Raw genomic sequence first — 20,909 nt, 5'->3', positions numbered from 1 at the left:
ATTAGGAAATTTAAAGGGATTTATAAGTTTACTCATCTTTTCTTCTCCTATTTTTGCCTCTGATATAAAAATTATATCCGGATCATATTTACAAAGAAGGTTTTTTATATGGTCCCTATTAGTCTTATTAGTAAAACCCTAACAATTCCAGGCTAAAACCCACATTTTGCAGTTATAAATCCTACAATAATCTCCTATAAAGTAAGAAATTTTTTAGACTAAAAAAGAAAACAAAATTAAATAGTTCAGAAACAAAACAAATGGAATCTAAATGAACATATTGTAATTGAATTTTTACCTCAATTGCTGGATTTTCCTGATTTTTAATGATGTTATTCTTTGTGCTTGCATTAGGATCCTCATAAGTAACCATTTCCACTATATTCCTGAAGTCAGTATGAGTATTTCCAGCATGAGTCTTATCATCAACAGCTATGTTCCTTTCAAGATTATCCAGTAAAAGACCTTGGATAGAAAGATTACTTCCATTAGTTATATTGGGTTGGTTTCTAGCTCTTTTGGTATTCATGTTATCCTCATCAGCTCCAATGTCTTCAATGTTGGAACCAAAATGGATATATTCTTTGATATATTCTTCTGGTTCTTTCGCAGCTGCCTTTTCCTTGTTGATGCAATATTGTTCATATTCCTCCATTGTCATAGCTCTTTCCTTCAATAACTCAGCTACCTCTTCACAAGCTTCATCATCATGATCAAAAATATAACACTAAGTACATAATTTATGTGGTTGTTTAACCCACTGATATCTTATCCAAACTGGTTCCCCTGCATTCGAATTCCACCATTCACCTCTCTTGAGAGGAGACTTCAGATTAACTTCAATACGTGCAGTAATCATATTTCCGTACCTAGGCCTATAGTTTTTTGGCTCCGTGGATATCTTCCTACCCAAGTCTTCAATGGCTTCAGTAAAAACAACTACATAATGGTATTCCAATAACAAACCTTTGAATTGGACTTTCCATTCTTGTTTTGTGAACATATAGTCATTGTAAGACATCTCTGTAGTATACACTTGCAAAGGAAGCAAACACTTAAGAACATTCCATGGAGATTTCTTGATGACATTCTTCGTGTCTTTTTGAGAGTTGAACTTAAAGACATATAGATTTTTTCCTACCAATCTGACTTCTCTTTTCTTATAGTTCTTCTAAAGAATATTTAGTTCTTCCTTACTTTCGATGGCTCAACATCTTCATCTTCTTCATCTCTTATCAAGAGCTTGCCTATCAAACTATTTGACCATGATTCAGCCGCTTCATTGAGATTCCTTGCACTACTGATAACTCCTCTATTTCTTATGATATTAGCTTTGCCCATTTTTTCAGTGATTTCAACAAGCTGGTTACCACTGCTAGCTTCCATTGATATAGCTATAAAAACTGTTTTAGGGTTTGGCTGAAGTTTCTTGTGAAAACAACTCCACCAATTATCCCTTCTTATAGGTTTGATTAAAGAATATATGAGTATCTCGGATATATGTTGTTTCCTTAAAAAGAGAAAAGAATAATGCCACAGAATTGAAAAATCTTTTCTGTTATGTTTTAACTGCATGTAGCCCGAAGAAATATGCATGTAACTAGTTTAGGTGGAAAATTTTGGTTTTGAAATTTTTGTTGGTGGATCGGTTGATGAAACGGTGTGCACCACTGGTTGAACTTGAATTCAAATACTTGATTCGGGACTTGACAAAAAGACTCATACCGTGTAATACTTAGATCTGATACTATTGTGATTTGCAAAGCTGCTGAATAGAGTAGAAAGTATGATTGCAACACTGCTTCAATTGATAACATTGTCTCGAGGATTATGCATAGCATGAACACAAAGAACCAAAACTGGATGGAACCCATTTAAATCAAGAGAATCCTGCAATAAGAAAATTAATAGTCCATTAAAATAGAATACCAAAAGAGAAAATGACAAATATCCCAATCATATGAAAAGAGAAAGCAGATTAGAAGATTCTATAACCAAATACACAGAAAAAAAGAAATATGAAGTTTTAGATTTAATATCATTTTATTTGTATATAAAAAGATTTAAAACAAGAACCAATTAGAGTTTCTCAACGGTGGTTGTGTGTGCTTCCTAGGTGGCAACACAAACAAGACATCCTCATTCCAATTTTTCCTTAAGTTTAGGGAGGAAAAATAGTTCATCTCCAATGGTGTTGTTTGTAATTTTTAATGGATTAAATGTAAATTTTTAATTTAGTAATTTTATATTTATTTTTTTGTAGCTAAAAATGGTTATTTAATATGTTGAAATTAATTTAGGTAATCAAAACCTTACTAGGATAATTTGACATTGTCAAGGTGAATGTCAAAAACTAGACATTGACTATCACAATGTCTAATAAAAATTAAGCCATGTCATCTTCACATTGATTTAAGAAGTTGAGGTTGGAGAAGAATTTTGGGAAAAATGGATGTCTATCCTATGTGGACTTAGACATTTATCTTCACCTACAATCCATTGGAGAAGCTCTTGAGTCTATGCTTAAGAAAAACTAAGATGCATTTATGAAAATCAATCGGATCAAACAAAAGAAAAAGTAATAAAAACGAAGATCAAAGCTTTAGATCATGAAGAAATTCGAAGAATTAGTGAAAAAAAGAAAAAAGAAGTTAATTCAGTGTTAGCAAATTGTTTATTTTGTTGTTCTTTTTTATTTATTTTCTTTAAAATGTCATATTCTTTTTCCCATAGATAACGTTGTTTCCTATTTATTATGTTAGAGTTTGTTGTAAGAATTTTATGCTTGTACAAATTGTTGAAATATATTTTTCCACAACATTGTTTCTATTAGGTACGTTGGTTTTTCATGAATCCATCCATGTTAAAACCAGGTCGAGATCTTTATTGGGCTAATTTGCCCTAACTGTCATGTTTTTAATTTCTTACTACACCTCTAAAATTTACGGTATTAGTAGTATTGAGGTTTGGATTTTATGGTTCCACTTCCATATGGTTGGGAATTTGGTGTATAAAGGAGAATAAAAAATGGTGAATTTTCTGTTGAAGGAGAGTACGGGGATCTTTCTGGCACATGTTGGAGACCTTCTAACACAACAGATTATAACTGTTTAATTGCTTTAAGATACTGAAACAAATTGTTTATCGTATTTAAGGTGCCAATCACACTGTTACGAATCAATTCAAAACTTCACGTCCAGTGCACAGCTGTGTAAGTATGATAATTTATGGTGGCAATCACATTATTATGAGTCGAATCAAAACTTCACATCCATTGCACTGCCATCCATTCATTTACTTAGATGTCAAATTACAACCCAACTTTTCATAGTTAAATGAGTAGGTTCAAACAATTTTATATTTCTGTTAGTTTGAACGTATTGGAAGGTTTAATATTTCTTGTTAAGTTCCAAATATACAAAACAAAACAGAAGAAGATAAACAAAATGTTTGAAAATCGGTCATTGTTTATTTCATTTAAGCTCAAATTAATTGGCCGGCAAAGTCTGTGAAGAAAATGTTGGATATTTTCAAGGTTTACCGCTACGCAGAGTTATACGATGATCGACCTGACGCGTCTCTTCCCATAAGCCACCATTAATGGCTTTTGGAAGCGTTTGTTGGTGATGAAACGACACTACCAATAGGCATGAATATCACTATAAGTAGCGAAGATGTTCTCCCATTCCAACACATCAAAAACAATATGTTTTTTTCTTCTCTAAAAAGCATCATCAGAACCTTATACAGTGTGTTTCTTGGTCGGGCCAAGGAAGTACAATCCTTGAATTCGATTACGGTGTTAGGGCTTCATTGAATCCTGAAGGCATAATTCGAGAGACCGTTTGTACTCGCAAAATTTATTGGGAAAGGTCGAATTATTGTCTAAAAGAATCAAAAGAGCCTTGAAGTCAGGGGTACACCATTTTCTGTTTCTGTTTTCATCCTCTTGTTTAACCCAAAATTTCCAACAGTTTTAGACAATAAATTTCTGACAATGGAGGGTGAATCTTCAAATTCGAATGTAACTGCTCAATCTCTGCAAGTGATGAACCAAACCCTAACTCGATTGGAACGTTTTGATGGTGATAATTTTACTCGTTGGAAAGAGACTGTGAAATTTTTCCTGATCACCATCAAGTTGTGGTACATACTTGAAGACGGTTTGGATGAAATTCCTGCACCATCAGACAAAGACACTGATGATTTGAAGGCCAGAAGAAAGAAGCGTCAGGAAGATGATTTTATGTGTCGTGGTCATATCTTGAACGCCCTGGGAACTAGTGTTTACAATGCCCATCGAAGTATTTCGTCTGCAAAGGAATTATGGACTACTCTTGAAAACAAATACAAGATTTCTGAAGCAAGCAACAAGAAATTCCTGATTTGCAACTTCATGGATTTTAAAATGGTTGATAGTAAGTCAATTATTTCCCAGGTCAGTGAACTTTTACTCATTGTTAATCATCTTAAGGATGATGGAATTGAACTTGTTTCTGCTTTTATTGGCGGAGTCATTATTTCTCGTCTTCCTCCTTCTTGGAATGGTTGTAAGAAGAAACTTAAGCATGCTGAGACGACTATGATTTAGAAGGTTTACAACGTCATCTTCGTATAGAAGAGGACTCTCGTAAACGACAAATTAAGGATAGTCAGCAAATTGAGGATCATTCTAAGGTTAACAGTGTAGATTTTTCTAAGACACCAAATGCTTTGAAACCTAATAATGATACTCAGTTTAAGAAGCAACATCCCAACAAGAAGAGTAAGAAGAAGGGGCCTTGCTTCTTCTGTGATAAACCCGACCATATTGCTCGTGATTGTCGTCTTAAAAAGAAACAACAAGGACAGAAAAAGGAGGCAAATATGGTCGATGACAAACTTGTTATTGTAGTGCAAGCCGCCAACGCCGTTTATAACAATAAGAGTGGATGGTGGTACGACAATGGTTCAACTGTCCATATCTGTAAAGACAGGCATCTTTACAAGACATATGAATCGGTTACTGGCGAAGGAAACGAAGTTGTCCCTGCAAACAACTTACACAACAAAGTGATTGGAAAAGGCACTATTGATCTCTCCTTTACTTCGGGAAAGACTGTTACTCTTACTAATGTATTTCATGTCCCTGACATTGTGAAAAACCTTGTTTCTGGAGACCTCGTTATGAAGGCCGGATTCAAGACGACTTATGAGTCTAATAAGTTTGTATTGTCCAAAAATGGTGTATTTGTTGGACAAGGATATGCTTGTAATGGGATGATTAAGCTTAATTTAATAAAGAATGGTTTTGCTTATACTATTGACTCCGTTGATCTATGGCATGGTAGATTAGGACATATGAATTATGGTTCCCTTAGAAACATGAGAAAATTAGGATTAATTTCTGATTGCAATTTTGATAATATCTCTAAGTGTGAAATATGTGTGCAAGCAAAAATACATAGAGTTTCCTTTAAATCTGTAGTTAGAAATTCTTCCTTGCTTGAATTAGTACATAGTGATGTTGGTGATTTAAAAAATCATGTGACTCGTGGTGGAAACAAATACTATGTTACTTTTATTGATGATTGCACTAGATATGCTTATACTTACTTGATGAAATCTAAGGATGAAGTATTTGATATGTTCAAAATATACAAAGCAGAAGTAGAGACACAATTAGGACAGAAAATTAAAATTTTACGTTCTGATCGTGGTGGTGAGTATTTTCCTAATGAATTTAAATTGTATTGTCAAGAGCATGGTTTAATTCATCAACTTACTGCACCTTATACACCTCAACAAAATGGTATTGCGGAAAGGAAAAATAGAACGTTGGTTGAGATGGTTAATCCTATGCTTATTAGTTCTAATTTTCCTAATTCCTTGTGGGGTGAAGCTATGTTATCTGCATGCTATATTTTGAATAGAATTCCTTTGAAAAAGAAGAATGTTTCTCCCTATGAATTGTGGTTTAATAGGAAACCAAATTTGAGAAGACTTAAAGTTTGGGGTTGCTTAGCATATGTTAGGAAGCCTGATCCTAAAAGACCTAAGTTAGGAAATAGGGCGTATAAATGTGCTTTTGTAGGTTATTCACTTAACAGTATTACTTACAGATTTTTAATCCTTGACACTTTTGAGATTATAGAATCTGTAGATATGGAATTTTTTGAGAACTTGAATAGGAATAGTTCCCAAATGAAACCCATAGAAAACCCATTGTTACCTAGTCTAAAATATATAGAGACTAATAACAATGATGAACATTCTGCTCCTAACATAGAAGATATTTCTGAAAGTATAGAAGTAAGAGAGCAAGGAAAGCGAAAAGCTTTGGTCCAGAATGGGTACAATATCTTGTAGAAGGTAGTAAGAATGAAATTTTTAGTATGACTAGATATGTAATGCATGTTGATGATGACCCTAAAACTTATGCTGAGGCAATGAGTTCCAGAGATGCTATTTTCTGGAAAGAGTCTATCAATGATGAAAAACATTCACTTTTGTCTAATGGTACTTGGATATATTGTGATTTACCTCCTGGTGTAAAGCCTATAGGACGTAAATGGGTATTCAAGAGAAAAATGAATGCAGACGGTTCCATTGATAAGTTCAAAGCCAGACTAGTTGCTAAGGGTTATAAACAACGACATGGAATTGACTATTTTGATACATATGCTCCTGTTGCTCGCATCTCATCTATTCGTTGTTTAATTGCACTTGCCTCTACACAGAAGTTAATTATACATCAAATGGATGTCAAAACTGCCTTTCTAAATGGTGATTTAGAAGAAGAGATATATATGGAACAACCCGAAAGTTTCATATTGCCAGGCCAAGAAAAGAAGGTTTGCAAGTTGGTAAAATCTCTTTATGGCTTGAAGCAAGCTCCCATGCAATGGCATGAGAAGTTTGACAAAGTAGCTTTGTCACATGGTTTTGTTGTAAATGATGCTGATAAATGTATCTATTGTAAGCATGATAGTTCTGGATGTGTGATTCTCTGTTTGTACGTTGATGATATGCTTATTTTTGGATCTGACATATCTCGTGTGGAAGAAACAAAGAAGTTTCTTAACTCTAACTTTGATATGAAGGACTTAGGGGAGGCTGATGTGATCTTGGGAATCAAAATCCTAAGAAAGGGAGATGAGTTGGTTTTAACCCAATCTCATTACATTGAGAAATTTCTCAAGAAGTATGGTCATTTTGATGACAAACCAGCCCCTACTCCTTTAGAACCTACTATAAAGTTAATGAAGAACACTGGGCGTACTCATGCACCACTTGAGTATTCTAGTATTATTGGAAGTCTTATGTATGCTATGCATTGCACAAGACCGGACATAGCTCATGCCGTGGGATTGCTATGTCGTTTCTCAAGTAACCCAGGAGTTGAACACTGGAAAGCAGTTTCAAGAGTTTTGGCTTACTTGAAAGGAACCATTGACTATGGTTTGCATTATAACATCTATCCCGTTGTATTAGAAGGATACAATGATGCTACATGGAACAATGTAGAATCCAAATCCAGTCGACTGGTGGATGGATATTTACATTAGGAGGTGCTGCTGTGTCTTGGAGTTCCAAGAAGCAGACCTGTATTTCTGACTCAACAATGTTGTCAGAATTGATAGCGTTAACCGATGCATGTAAGGAGACGGAATGGCTTAGAAACTTACTTGTTGAAATCCCATTTTGGAAGAAGCCATGTCCAGCGGTCTTGATTAATTGTGATAATCAAGTAACTATTTATAATGTCTCTAACAAGACTTATAATGGAAAGTCAAGACATGCAAGTCTTAGACATCAAATGGTAAGACAAATACTCAAAAGAGGAGTAGTTGCAGTAAACTATATTGAAACAAGTAAGAACTTGGCAGACCCATTTACAAAAAGTCTACCAAAGGCAGTTGGTTCAATAAAGTGTAATGAAATGGGACTAAGGTCTGTGAATGAAGTTTGATTGCCCATAGCAGAAACCCAACCTATGTTTTGGAAAGGATAAACAAGGTTCAATGTGGTACCAACAAGTTATGGAGGTGATTATGGAGCACTAATACAAAACTTCTCATTTCTAATTAGTGCTGGTTTTCTGCAAGAAAACAGGATGGATGAAAATCCTTAATAAGTCTAACTTTTATCACAAGGTGTCTCGCAGAAATACCTTCGAGACTTACCTATATGAGTATGGAAATCAGGCCGTTTCCTAAGAGAAGAAGACCGTTCTCTAAAGAAGACTCATGAATCCAGGATTTAAGCACATGACCATTAATGTGCAAGCAACAGAACACACTATTCTCAGAAATCAATATGTGTTGAAATTCCGGTTTTATCATTAGGGGTACTTGGTTCAAGACTAGTTTCACCACTGAACCTCGATAAGGCTTTGAATTTCTTACGCTAAGTGAAGGTTCAAATCCAAAAGATACCTATCATTTATGTATTGGTTTCAACGATGATGCTTATTTCCCAAACTAAGCGTGAACTACGTTGGCTTGATCCCACTCGGGTACGTAGGCAGTCACTTTAGTGATGAAGCCACTCTGATTTAATTTTTTTTTTTTACTTTGTGTTTTTGTGTTTTTCTCATTTTTTGAAAATAGGGGGAGAATGTTGGATACTTTCAAGGTTTGCCGCTACGCAGAGTTATACGGTGATCGACCTGACGCGTCTCTTCCCATAAGCCACCATTAATGGCTTTTGGAAGCGTCTGTTGGTGATGAAACGACACTACCAACAGGGATGAATATCACTATAAGTAGAGAAGATGTTCTCCCATTCCAACACATCAAAAACAATCTGTTTTTTTCTTCTCTAAAAAGCATCATCAGAACCTTATACAGTGTGTTTCTTGGTCGGGTCAAGGAAGTACAATCCTTGAATTCGATTACGGTGTTAGGGCTTCATTGAATCCTGAAGGCATAATCCGAGAGACCGTTTGTACTCGCCAAATTTATTGGGAAAGGTCGAATTATTGTCTAAAAGAATCGAAAGAGCCTTGAAGTCAGGGGTACACCATTTTTTGTTTATGTTTTCATCCTCTTGTTTAACCCAAAATTTCCAACAGAAAATACAAATGACTATGCACTATAGATTATTCCATATAATGCATCCTAAAAAAGAAAGAAAAAACCTTTCTTTAGCCAAATATTGCTTAAACAGAATTAACTTGCATCAAAGAAACTATTTAACTTCAAAACTGCCCATCTCTTGTTTCTTGGCCTTGAATCATATGTTCATGAAAATGGCATGACCTGAATCCATATTTCCGGAATTTTTTTAAAAAATAATTTCGTGGCTTTTGTGTTTCTTTTCTCCAGGAACTGATTAAATAGGTGTTTTCGGCAAAGCAATCCTAACATGGGTATATTAAACTTCAGTTCTTGCACATATGAAGTCATATTTGTCATCTTCAACTTCGTTGTAGGCATAAAGTTCTTTGCTTATTCTCTGCCTGATCCTACTAGAACAAGCTGTCCTCTTGATTTTCAAGTATCATCTTTTGGTAATATTTCAAGTTGTGACGGAGGTGATTGGGGTGGATTTCTTCCCAGCAATTGCTGTGGAGTTGCTTTCGACGTGTACCTTCACGCATTGGGACAGACAGCAAGTAATTCTGGACAAATTTTCTTGGATGGTGGTGACCAGACAAAGTGTGTGACTTCATTGAAGAGTTTTGATGGTAATGTTACGAGTTGTGGGTTTGAAAGACTTACACGTGGTGGTGGCCGTTGTTCGAAGTTTTCTGTTGCAGATGTCGAGAGTAACTTGGGACATGAATCGACAAGTTTAGAGAATAATTGCACATTTTCGAGTGATGATGAGCAGGACTGGGATCAGGTGTGTAGCAATTGTCTGAAGAGTTGGGAAGATATGAAAGGATCGTCAAAACATAGTGGAGAAGTAGAGAAAACCGAAAGAGATGTTTGTAGGTTTGCTGTATTGGTTTCATTGATCAGTAAAAGGATTGCCGATAGAAGATGGGCACAGTCAGTTTATAGATGCCTTGGAGCTCTAGGTAAGTATTTGGACAGTTGTGCACCATAGTCAATGGCAAAACTATAGTCAAATTCTCCCTCATTTAGTTTTCTAATTCAAATTTCCTGCAGAAAAACAAGAAACAAATGTTAAGAAGAATATTCACACAGGTATTTTTTTTCTTACATTCATACATGCCGGCCCTTAGCTAATTCTAATTTGGTGTTGTGTTTCACTTGTTTGAGCGATCTCATTAATCACCGGAACTGTGTACATGGATAACAGCAATATGGGTTCTATTAGGAGGTCTTCTTTGTATTGTGGCACTGATAGTTGTCGCTGCATGCATGCTATGGAAAAGACTAACCAAACCAAACATGTTACCAGGGAAGGCTGGTATGCAATGATCAACAATCAAAAATTTCATTAGCAAGTTCTAGTTTTAAAAGTTCTACAGTAATATTTTTTGTTTGTTCACTTAACAGTGACACCAGCACAGGAGTTACCTGAGATACCTGGTGGTTGACAGAGAATTCCAGTCAAGGAGATTATGTCAGCTACAAACAATCTAAATGAGTTGAACTTCATTGGTCAAGGCACAGCAGGTGAGTACTTAATTTATATGCAACTCTTTATGGTGAGTACTTAAGTTGGAGGTTTGATCTCAATCACCACACACATTTCTGGTGTAGGGAAGGTCTATAAAGGTGTACTGTCAAACGGTCGGCAAATTGCAGTTAAGCACATCGTCAATGAGGCAAATGCGGCGACCTTTGTCAGAGAAGTTACAAGCTTGTCGCATGTTAAACATCCAAACCTTGTCTCATTGTTGGGCTATTGCGAGGAAGAGGATGAATGTTTTCTCGTCTATGAGCTATGCCCAAACGGGAACCTGTCAGAGTAGCTATTTGGTATTCTTTTTTGTGATCTATAAAAAAATTCCGTTTCTGTTTCAATAATCAGTGAGAGCTTCTTGTTTTGAATTCGAATTAGCAAATATCAGGTAAAGATAAAGTACTATCATGGATTCAGAGACTTGAGATTGCAATCGACTATGCACGAGGTCTTTGGTTTCTCCATAAATATCTAGAGGGTAGCATTATTCATCGTGATATCAAGGTTAGATTTCTATGACATATTTCCTTTTTGCTTGCCATTTGAGATCCCAATAACCGAATTTTCTTTGCAGCCAACCAACATCCTCTTGGGGACGAAATTCGAAGCCAGACTTTCAGACTTTGGTTTGTCAAAGGTGATTGATGCGGGTCAGTCTTATGTGAGCTCAGAAGTGAGAGGAACCTTTGGCTACGTCGATCCTGAGTATCAACGGAATCACCGTGTCAACGCAGCTGGTGATGTATACAGTTTCGGGATCGTTTTACTACAATTACTATCTGGGAAGAGGGTTATTAATCTAAACTTGAAAAGACCGATGGCCCTGGATAAAATGGTTAGAGATAAGCTACTATGCGTTATGCTTCTTATCATGATTTTTTTTTTCACACATTACTAACTCATGACACGTTTCTACTTCTCTCAGGCAAAGTTTATCACGAAAGGTTGAAATATAGCAGAATTTGCTGATCCTAAAATGAACGGAGAATACTTGAATGAAGCTTTCGAACTCATTCTCAAGTTGGCTCTTTCGTGCACTGCACAGAAGCAGCAAAGACCATCTATGGAACAAGTTGCTATAAGACTAGAAAATGCTCTCGTAAGTCAATGAGCTCGAACACTCTTTCACCACGAATAGCTTATTCTAAACCACCCCGTGTCCGGGTTACAATTCACTAAGTGAGAACATATGCTTCTGTATAATGGATAGACTAGATGAGTGAAAAGGGCATATACATGTTAAAGATAAATATCTGGATTAGGTGTGGTATTCTAAATTAGTAATGCTTGTGATGTTTAACACACTGTTTGGCTATGCATATGTTGTTTGGCTCTATTCAAGTGCGGATCTCCTAAAAATGAGAGGTTTGCAAGGTTCAAACTTCTAACCGTGCTTGAGATGTTCTAACTGCTTATGTTGTTTGGCTCTGTTCCGGCCTTTCCCTGCTTATTATGTACAGGTCTTACTGCATACAACGGTTTGCATTGTTTGTAAAACTTAATAGTGATGTACTCTGTACTATTTTTCTTTTGAGGATCCCACATCAGCCAAGAATGGGAAGCAATTCTAGAGTTTGCTAAAACACCATAAAATAAGCCGAGAGAAACGAAAAAACACACAAGCCTTTATTAGTTGATAAGTATAATTCTTTGCATCATAGACGAAAAACATCCCAGACAAGAGAAGCAGAGGATACTAGACTTATAACCAAGCTGGGTTTTTCAAAGAAGTAACCACAGCTTTCACTTGCAAATAGTTATTAAGACTGTAAACTCCCTTCTCTCGGCCATGCCCACTCATCTTGTATCCACCAAAAGGAATTGCCGCATCGAAAACATCGAAGCAATTGATCCATATAGTTCCTGCTCTCAATGCACGCGTCAGGGTATTTGCTGTGTCTAGGTTCTGGGTGAAAACTCCTGCAGCCAAACCGTAATTTATTGCATTCGATCTTTTGATTACCTCACTAAGATCTCTGGAATTATGGAAAAAGAAAATGATATGTAAGTGAAGAATAAGGAATGTGTTATAAGCAATGAGATGAAATATACTGAGGGGTTAAAGCTTACTTGAATTTCAAGATGCTCTGCACAGGTCCAAAGATCTCATCCTTCGCAATCAACATGTTATCCTAACTCCGTAGACGTTCGATTTTGTCAGTTTGGAAGGCGATTATAGTGGCAAAATAGGACGACTGCTTAAATGTGGCGGAAATAGCATATGATACCTGGACATTTGAGAAGACGGTAGGCTGAATATAGTAACCCTTATCGCCAAATCTTGCACCACCAGTTTCAATGGTTGCCCCACTTTCAACACCAGATTTTATGTAATTCATAACCTTCTCAAATTGCTCTAAATCAATCTGATATATTCATTGGGGAATGCAACAATATCAGTGAAATATCCCAGATAATAAAGGAAACGCCTAGCTGAACAAGCTTTTTAAACTGAGCTGATCCGTGTTGCTCTCTCGATTAGTATAGAAACACTCTAGAAGAAATGGTGACAAACTACAAAACCAACCAAGTGGCTTGATCTTTTCAATATGAAACTTTCAAGGTAGAGATAATTCACCTGAGGACCTTGTTCGACACCCTTCTGGAAGGGATCACCAACAACACGTTTCATAGCACGAGCCTTTGATTTCTCTATGAACTCGTCATAAATTTTTTCATGTACAAAAGTACGAGACCCAGCACAGCAGCACTGTCCCTGTAGACAAATCACATTTAGGATCTTGAAATTTGGTAATCCATTTCTATGTAAGCTTGTCCCTTAGTTCATGCAAAAATTCCATTAGACAAACGTACCTGGTTAAAGAACAGAGCAAAGTGGGCAGTTTCAACAGCCTTGTCAATGTTGGCATCTTCACATACAATGAATGGAGATTTCCCTCCAAGCTCTAGAGTCACTGGCTTAAGGTTGCTTCTACCAGCCAGTTCAGTAACAATCTTGCCGGTTGCAGTTGATCCTGTGAAAGCAAGCTGCAAAGAAGTCGGACTTCTATGTTATACTTGAGAGAACAAACTATTGCGTTCTCTACAAATTTTGATATATATTCTTCCTAAGATATAGCAAAACAAACCTTGTCGACGTCCATATGACTAGCAAGTGCTGCACCAGCCGTAGGACCAAATCCAGAAATGACATTCAGGACACCCTCAGGAAGGCCGGCCTGCAATGAACAATACAGAAATAAGATTCCTAAAGCATGCAGTAAGAAATGAAGAATAAACTACTGCAAATGAATTAAGAGAACCCACTTCGTGGAGCAGCTTCGCCGCATAGAGAGCAGACAATGGTGTTTGTTCTGCTGTCTTTAGGACAATACTGTTACCAGTAGCCAAGGCAGGTCCGACCTTCCAAGCAAACATGAGAAGTGGAAAATTCCATGGAATAATTTGTCCAGCAACTCCAATAGGCTCATGTAGGGTTTGCACATGGTACGGACCATCAGCCTGAACTGTGAGACCATGAATCTTATCCGCCCATCCTGGTACGTTTCAAGCGGAAGAAAATCTTAAAACAATTATCCAAATAAAAAAGTGATTACAGTTAACAGTAAGTAAAATTTAATTTAACTCACCAGCATAATATCTAAATAGACGTGAGAACATTGGCACTTCAACCTTAGCGGCCTGTGCATGGGGCTTTCCGTTATCCCACGTCTCAAGTGCTGCAAGTTCATCAGTATGTTTATCAATCAAATCCACAAAGCGCAAAAGTACCCTTGACCTTTCCTGTAAAGGCAAACAATGTAAAGAATGATAAAACAATCTAATTGTGCTCTTCCAATCCCATCATCCAAATTCTTGGCAGACAAAGGTAAAGTAGAAACTAAGAAATTAAAATCAAGAGCAGTTACATAAGCTGTCATCTTTGGCCATGGGCCCTCATCAAATGCCTTGCGAGCAGCGGCAACCGCCCGATTGATATCTTCAGCATCACCTTCAGCTACATGAGCTATAACATCCCCTGTCCTAGGGTCAAGAGTCGGAAAAGTTTTTCCTGTGTGTGGGGAGACAAAGATTGAATTTATGTCTTGATTCTTGATTAATTGAAGAAACAATTACAAAAAGGAATGATAATTGAAAAAAAAAAAAATCAAACCTGAAGCAGAATTCACAAACTCCCCGTTGATAAGAAGTTTTGTGTAGTTTACTTCAACTGGTGGTTTAATTGGTTCTTCAAGTGCAACAGCAGTACTATATCTACTAACACTTCTTCCCAAGTTGATATTCTTCCCTAAAAAATTATTTATAACAAATTAAAAACTTAACCAGAAAGTCTAAGTAAGGATCTTACTTTTGCAAGATTCATGAATCTATTGATTCAACACAATTTCTTTAAGTTTTCATCTAAACAATAAACATAACAGCACAGTATGATGAGCACATACATCAAATTTCAGTATCAACTTGAATAAAAAAAACGTTATCACCAATTATTTATTTTTGATTTTTACCAACAAATGAAAAGAGCAAAAGAAACCCATGATAGATAAACTCAAAAAGAAAGGAATCAAAAAGGTAGCAACCTTTTAGTGAGGAAAGTACTGAAGTACCAAAGGTTTTAGAGAGAAGGGAAGAAACTTTCCTAGTTGCCATGGCTCTTGCTAGAAACAGTCTTTTCACTGAGACTGCACTCTAAGATAACTAAGAAGTGAGAATCTGTATCAGTGAAAAAAGGATGTACAAGTTCAGGGAAAATTTCTTTTTTCTATTGTTTTTCTTGTTGTTTATTCTAAAAGTTTGTTTTTAAGACTACTTTTTAGGAGTTAAATATGAAGATGAGTATTCCGTTTGTTTCGATATCAGTTAATCTGACTGTGAGTTCTACTAGGTGAAAGAAGAGTGGAGATCAGAGAGTCGCACTCATACCAACCGTTACATCATGCTTAATTACCCATAAATTAGTGATGTTGATAAAAATGCACACCAGACAAAGACAACTTGACTGATGAGATAAAAGACAACTAACAAGACTCGTGATCCATACTCATCCATTTTGGATCAACATGAAATATGCTTCCACCAGAAAAAAAAAAAAAAAGAAATCCTCCTCTTGTTAGGTCACTCACTATCGATGTATAAAGTACAACAGGGGTGCTCGATAATGAGTACCGCCCAATTTTGTTTTCATTTCGTGTTGCTCTTTGCATTCTGCGAACCCCCGTAAAAGACAGTTAATACATAACCGCAGTTAACTAACATAGTGCAGTACTAGTACACGAGTTCAACGGCGGGTACATAAATTTGCAAGAAAACAGATTTCACCCACCTATACTTCTTTATTCATGTAGCTCTATTTTATGGAAATAATATAAGCTAGCGAGCTACTAAATGAATTAGAATTAGCTAGAAACAAAGTGATGATAACAATAGAATCAGAATAACTAATTAATCAAATATATCGCAGAAAAGACAGTGTTATTATTATTCAACACATGGACAAACCTGCTTTCAAAGGCGACAGAATCGAAGTACTAATTCTTGAGGGGGATCGGAAAAGAAGCGACGAAATTGCTCGGGCAGCCATGATTAGTACCCTAACTAACCTGATCAAGAATTCAAGACTTTGCTCAAAAGAAAAAGAATATAAGAGTTCAAGACTTAGCTCAGTATTTTCGGTGAGTGAAGTCTGAGTCTATGGACTTAAGAAGTAGGAAGAGATGAGTGGAAAGGTTTTACAATTTAATCAGAGTCTAGTTTTTAAGAATAGATTGAGTAAAATATTTATTTCTTTCCTAAACAATCAGCATATGTTGCATTGCATGAATGACCGGTTTCATAACAAGAAAAGAGAACAACTAGAATAATCCAACTAGATAATAACACGGAAAACTTGGAGAAATGCCCTAAACTGAGGGATCATCTTGGGGACATGCCTCGAGTTTTCAAATTCTGAAAAAGCGCCCTATTATGTTAACTTTTCCATCTGAAATGATTAAGTAGTTAATTTGACACGGATATGACCATTCCCGCGTGTAAAAGAGCTGACAATTGTCCTTAAACGGCAATTCCTAAGGAGTCTGTTCATTTTGCTCCCAATATGGACTCAACAAACATGAAAAACGAGTGAACAAACCAACAAATTTATTGGTTTGTTGAGTGTGGACGATGAAGAGACGCGCGTTTGATGTAGAACCGCGCGATCCGACTAAATCCGCGCAGATTAACAAAATCAGCGGGAGGATCTTCACCAACCGCCTGCGGCTCTTCCCACCCGCCCAGTACAATTTTCTGTTTCCCAAATATTATTTTACTATTTTTATCTCACTTTATCCTACTTTATCTCACCTAATCCAATATTTTAAACTTCAAACTCTATCCTACAAAAGATTTTATATTAAAAAGAAATAGGAGTGGGACCTAGTGTAGATGGTGAAATATTATTTTACTATTTCAAGACCATAGACAAACTCAACTCTTACGAGAGAGACTAAGCCCTTGGTCCTCAAGGCACCCATAGCCACGATTTCTAGTATACGTCCCCGCGAAACACTGTTGGTCGTGATGCCATGACTCCTAGCGCACATCCTTAACGATATATTGCTGGTCACGTAGGTTCTATGGAGCGTAAAACGTCCCCGATACACTTATGAACCAGAACAGCCACTATTCCAGCATGTCTTCGCGAGACGCAGCTGATTGTGATGCCATGATTCCTAGTATACATCCCCGCGAGATACTACATGTCATGTAGGCTCTGTAGATGCGTAAAAACGTCCCTCGCGGACTTATGACCCTGTAAGCACGACTCACCTTATTTGAGATCAAGAACCGATTCCTAGTACATCATCGCGAGATACACTGGTCATGTTTACTCTAGGCTCTGACTAGACTTACCGAGGCTTCAGAATAATTCCTAGGACATGCCAGCGAGATACGCTGGTTATTCTGCCTCTGGCTCTTTCGACAGACTCCTAGAACATCCTTCTGAGATATACTGGTTATGTCGGCCCCATAAATACAAACATAATTGATTCCTAACACATCTCTGCAAGATATGCTGGTCAAATACAAGTGAGTCGAAGTCTCGTAGAGACATTATCAGGCGTGCAAGCTTTCTTTTCTCTCCCCAAACATGTCTCAGCTGACTTCGGAGAGATTTCATCGCCTTGGCCAAGTCTCGAACACAATATATCGCGCCAGCCAACTCTTAGATGACTCCATACCCGTCGGACAAACAGACAACTCCAGACGCGTCAGCCAAAGCTCAGAAAGCTCCATACGTGTCGGCCAAATCTCAGACAGCCCCAGCTGCGTCGGCCAAATCTCAGATTACCTCATCCGAGCTGAGCCATCTCTTCTGAAGAGTCTTATGCAAGTATAAGACTTAGGCACAAGCCTTATTTAGGCCTCGGGCCTCTTTTTCAGTGTCTCAAACACATTCATGGCTAGTAAATTGGGATTGAATTGTGCACGTCTGTCCAAAAACGTGGATAACTTATCTTGAGCTACGCATGCTCAACAAAGGGACTCCCAAGCAATAATACGTTATCCACATGACATATGTGACCAGCCATGGAGAGAGGGAGATCAACCTCAGCTCTTATCAAACTCTACACACGATTTCTAAGGCATTTCATGCCTTTTCATGTGACTCATCCTAGTCATTCTCATAAATCAAGAATATCTCTCTATCTTTGCCAACTCGGCTAAAGAGAATCTCTCTCTCTCAACATATAATCACAAAGGCTGACTCCCCTTCACACAAATGGGAGGATATCAATTAGGGTTTTGATCTGGCAGTCTACGGCACGCGTGATAAATACTCGGCTTATTTCTCACCACATAAGAGAGTAAAGGCGGTGGAATAAAGAGATAAACTCAACCTAATTTATATATATATATATTCCTGAAGAGACGGGAAAAACGCCCCGCATGACAAGCAATCCCTATCTTCACCGACCTGAGATTCGAGAATTCATCTATAAACAAGACTTCTATTTCTCCAAGCTAACATAGAAATTTCTCATAAATTCTTAGAGCAATTATTCTTCAAACCTTAGAATTATCTGATCTATCTCTTCATCTGCTTCCCTCCCTAAGACCACCCTTAACCTCTTCCATGTGACTGAAGCAGCCTTTGAACGGCCGTTGTGCGTGGTTTAGGCATAGACTGTTCGTGCTAAACCTCTCGTAATTCACTTTCAGATACCCTAGAATCCAAGCTGACACAAAATTTCTCATAAACTCTCAGAGCAATTCTTCTTCAAATCCTAGAATTATCTGATCGCACTCTTCATCTGCTTTTCTTCCTAAGACCACCCCTAACCTCTTCCATGTGAGCCTTTGAACGGCCACTGTGTGTGGTTTAGGCAGAGACTGTTCGTTCTCAACCTCTCGTAATTCACTTTCAGAAACCCTAGAATCCAACTTTAGCCTTTCACCAATTTTAGGTGACTACATTTTGGCGACCATAGTGGGAGGTTTTCCACTTAGCTACATATCTCAATCACGGTCACCATTAGGAAGGAAGCCGATTCCACCAATCCAAACATAAAAAATGTTCCATTGTTTTATCTTGTGTAAATCCATTACATATTTAGCCGAGAGAGTTATATCCTTACCAGCAGTTCAGACGAGTGTTTGACCTTAATGAATAGGTTGATGCTTCCCGGATCACCTGGATCTCTCCCTAAAACGTGTCAATAACCTATTTCCATGAAAATATGCTACTAATCCTTTAAATATTGGGTAAGGACCAAGTCGATCTCCTGGGGACTCAACAAAATCTTGAAAAATCTCAGATCGATATCCAGACTAATTTAAACGCCTTTAGAGTTACCAGTAGGAAAAGATCCAACAAATCTAGATCGAGTACACGTTTCCTAAAGAAAGAGTACTAAAAATCTTGAGAATAGCACGGACGGAATCCGGTCTGTCTACATTCGACCTCACCTGAGAAGATGAAGCTCGTTACAAACGCGACACGGCAAAGGAGCAACCATCCAGCCGACCTCACCGCTATCAAGGATCATATGATGATCTAAACTTTAAGATTCCGATGAATATTTGGCCAAAATTAATTTAGATCAAGGGACCTCAATCTGATGACAGGGGACTCGGGAAGTTTACTTCACTTTACTATTTTACTTATAACTCTTTCATTATGTATCCGATTGACCTCGTTCTTTTTCCGTCGGATTTGTCTTTCCGTCATCTACAGGATAAACTTAGCAAAAACTTGGAAAGGCTCCAAAAAAATTCATGACCTAATAAAAACGGTGTAGAGTCGCCTACTTTCACAGACTACCATATCCATCCAAGATATAACTTGTCGTTCTTCCTGCTCTAGAGGATCATGACCAGAAAGCAACAAAGTATCAGACAAGACTAATTTCCAAGATGATGCTCGGCGAAATCTCATACTTATCCGAAGCTTCAAAACTGCAGGTCCATATGCTATCTTAACATCCGTTTTGTCATAAATAAGAGGAACTTGACCTAGCAATTACAACCAAGTATCAGTGATCCTCTAGATCAATTGCACCAAAGACCATCCAACTTCATTTTACGATAGGATCTTAGTTCACCCAAGATGGGGAAGGAGAATATCTTTGCAACCGAAACTATCAAGGGAAAATAAATCCGAAACGATACTCGTGAGGCCAATAATTCATATAAAACTTCATTACTCGGTATATAGCCGCAACCAACTACTGTCACTGAAGTTAACAAGGGAAAGATCCGAGACTGTTGATCCAGGCCACATGCTACTCATCCAGACGCCTACTAGCATCTCCCTCAGTCAAAGCCTCTTCTATAAAAAAGATAGCTCAACAAGCTGCCCCATGTGTCAGAGTCGGCCGTGATGAATGAATGACAAGATACATCTCCCCCAGTCCCTGAAGGTGTATACTACTCTCAAGTCCGGTTGACCATCTCCTAGAAGAATAGATCTCAACGGAAAATTTACAACGGATGTTCGCATGAGCCCTTATCAAGACATATAGAAGATATTAAACAAAGACTATGTCTCATCCCTGAAGACTCAATCTCGAGAAACATAGAGGTCTTGCCCGGACGATTAAACATGAAAAGATGAGGGTACCCAAATACACCACAATCTTTTATTTATCAACCTATAAGTCCTCTTCCGAATGTGATACTCTATGGAGGAAGTTGAGGCAATACGACAATTCGGTTCACACGCATACGAGATCGAGAGAATACAACAACAAAGTGTGCACTTGATAATAGGTTCAGAAATAACTGAAACTCTATACGATAAATATCAAGTATTACGGAGTTAACGTACTTGTGTGTTTTACTTAATTATAGTAACAATTATGATGTGGAAAACAAAGTAAAAGACA

The 20,909-nt window shown here is 37.3% G+C and overlaps 1 protein-coding gene and 1 pseudogene across 1 annotated transcript; one reads left to right on the top strand and one right to left on the bottom strand.

Moving 5' to 3' along the window:
* The first annotated feature begins 4,866 nt into the window (after nucleotides 1-4,866).
* LOC113273041 lies at nucleotides 4,867-11,692 on the top strand (annotated as a pseudogene).
* A 492-nt stretch (nucleotides 11,693-12,184) lies between these two features.
* Nucleotides 12,185-15,415, bottom strand: LOC113276422 (aldehyde dehydrogenase family 2 member B4, mitochondrial-like). The gene is made up of 11 exons (XM_026526022.1): nucleotides 15,123-15,415; nucleotides 14,696-14,830; nucleotides 14,451-14,593; nucleotides 14,172-14,325; nucleotides 13,849-14,078; nucleotides 13,671-13,760; nucleotides 13,396-13,569; nucleotides 13,160-13,297; nucleotides 12,810-12,947; nucleotides 12,652-12,713; nucleotides 12,185-12,557 (listed from the first exon to the last, which is right to left on the bottom strand). The coding sequence occupies exons 1-11, from the start codon at nucleotides 15,190-15,192 to the stop codon at nucleotides 12,284-12,286; spliced, it is 1,608 nt and encodes a 535-aa protein (XP_026381807.1). The 5' UTR covers nucleotides 15,193-15,415; the 3' UTR covers nucleotides 12,185-12,283.
* Between the last annotated feature and the right edge of the window lie 5,494 nt (nucleotides 15,416-20,909).

The sequence above is a fragment of the Papaver somniferum genome, chromosome 4 (assembly GCF_003573695.1).
Source record: "Papaver somniferum cultivar HN1 chromosome 4, ASM357369v1, whole genome shotgun sequence".
NCBI lineage: Eukaryota > Viridiplantae > Streptophyta > Magnoliopsida > Ranunculales > Papaveraceae > Papaver > Papaver somniferum.
This window is presented reverse-complemented; position numbering and strand designations above follow the sequence as displayed.

Bases quoted from the DNA above. Each gene is read 5' to 3' on its own strand.
- LOC113276422 (XM_026526022.1), bottom strand. From the start codon at position 15,192: ATGGCAACTAGGAAAGTTTCTTCCCTTCTCTCTAAAACCTTTGGTACT. The intron at 14,594-14,695 runs GTTTGATTTTTT...CCCCACACACAG, and splicing joins GTTTGTGAATTCTGCTTCAG to GAAAAACTTTTCCGACTCTT. The intron at 14,079-14,171 runs GTGAGTTAAATT...GAAACGTACCAG, and splicing joins TCTATTTAGATATTATGCTG to GATGGGCGGATAAGATTCAT.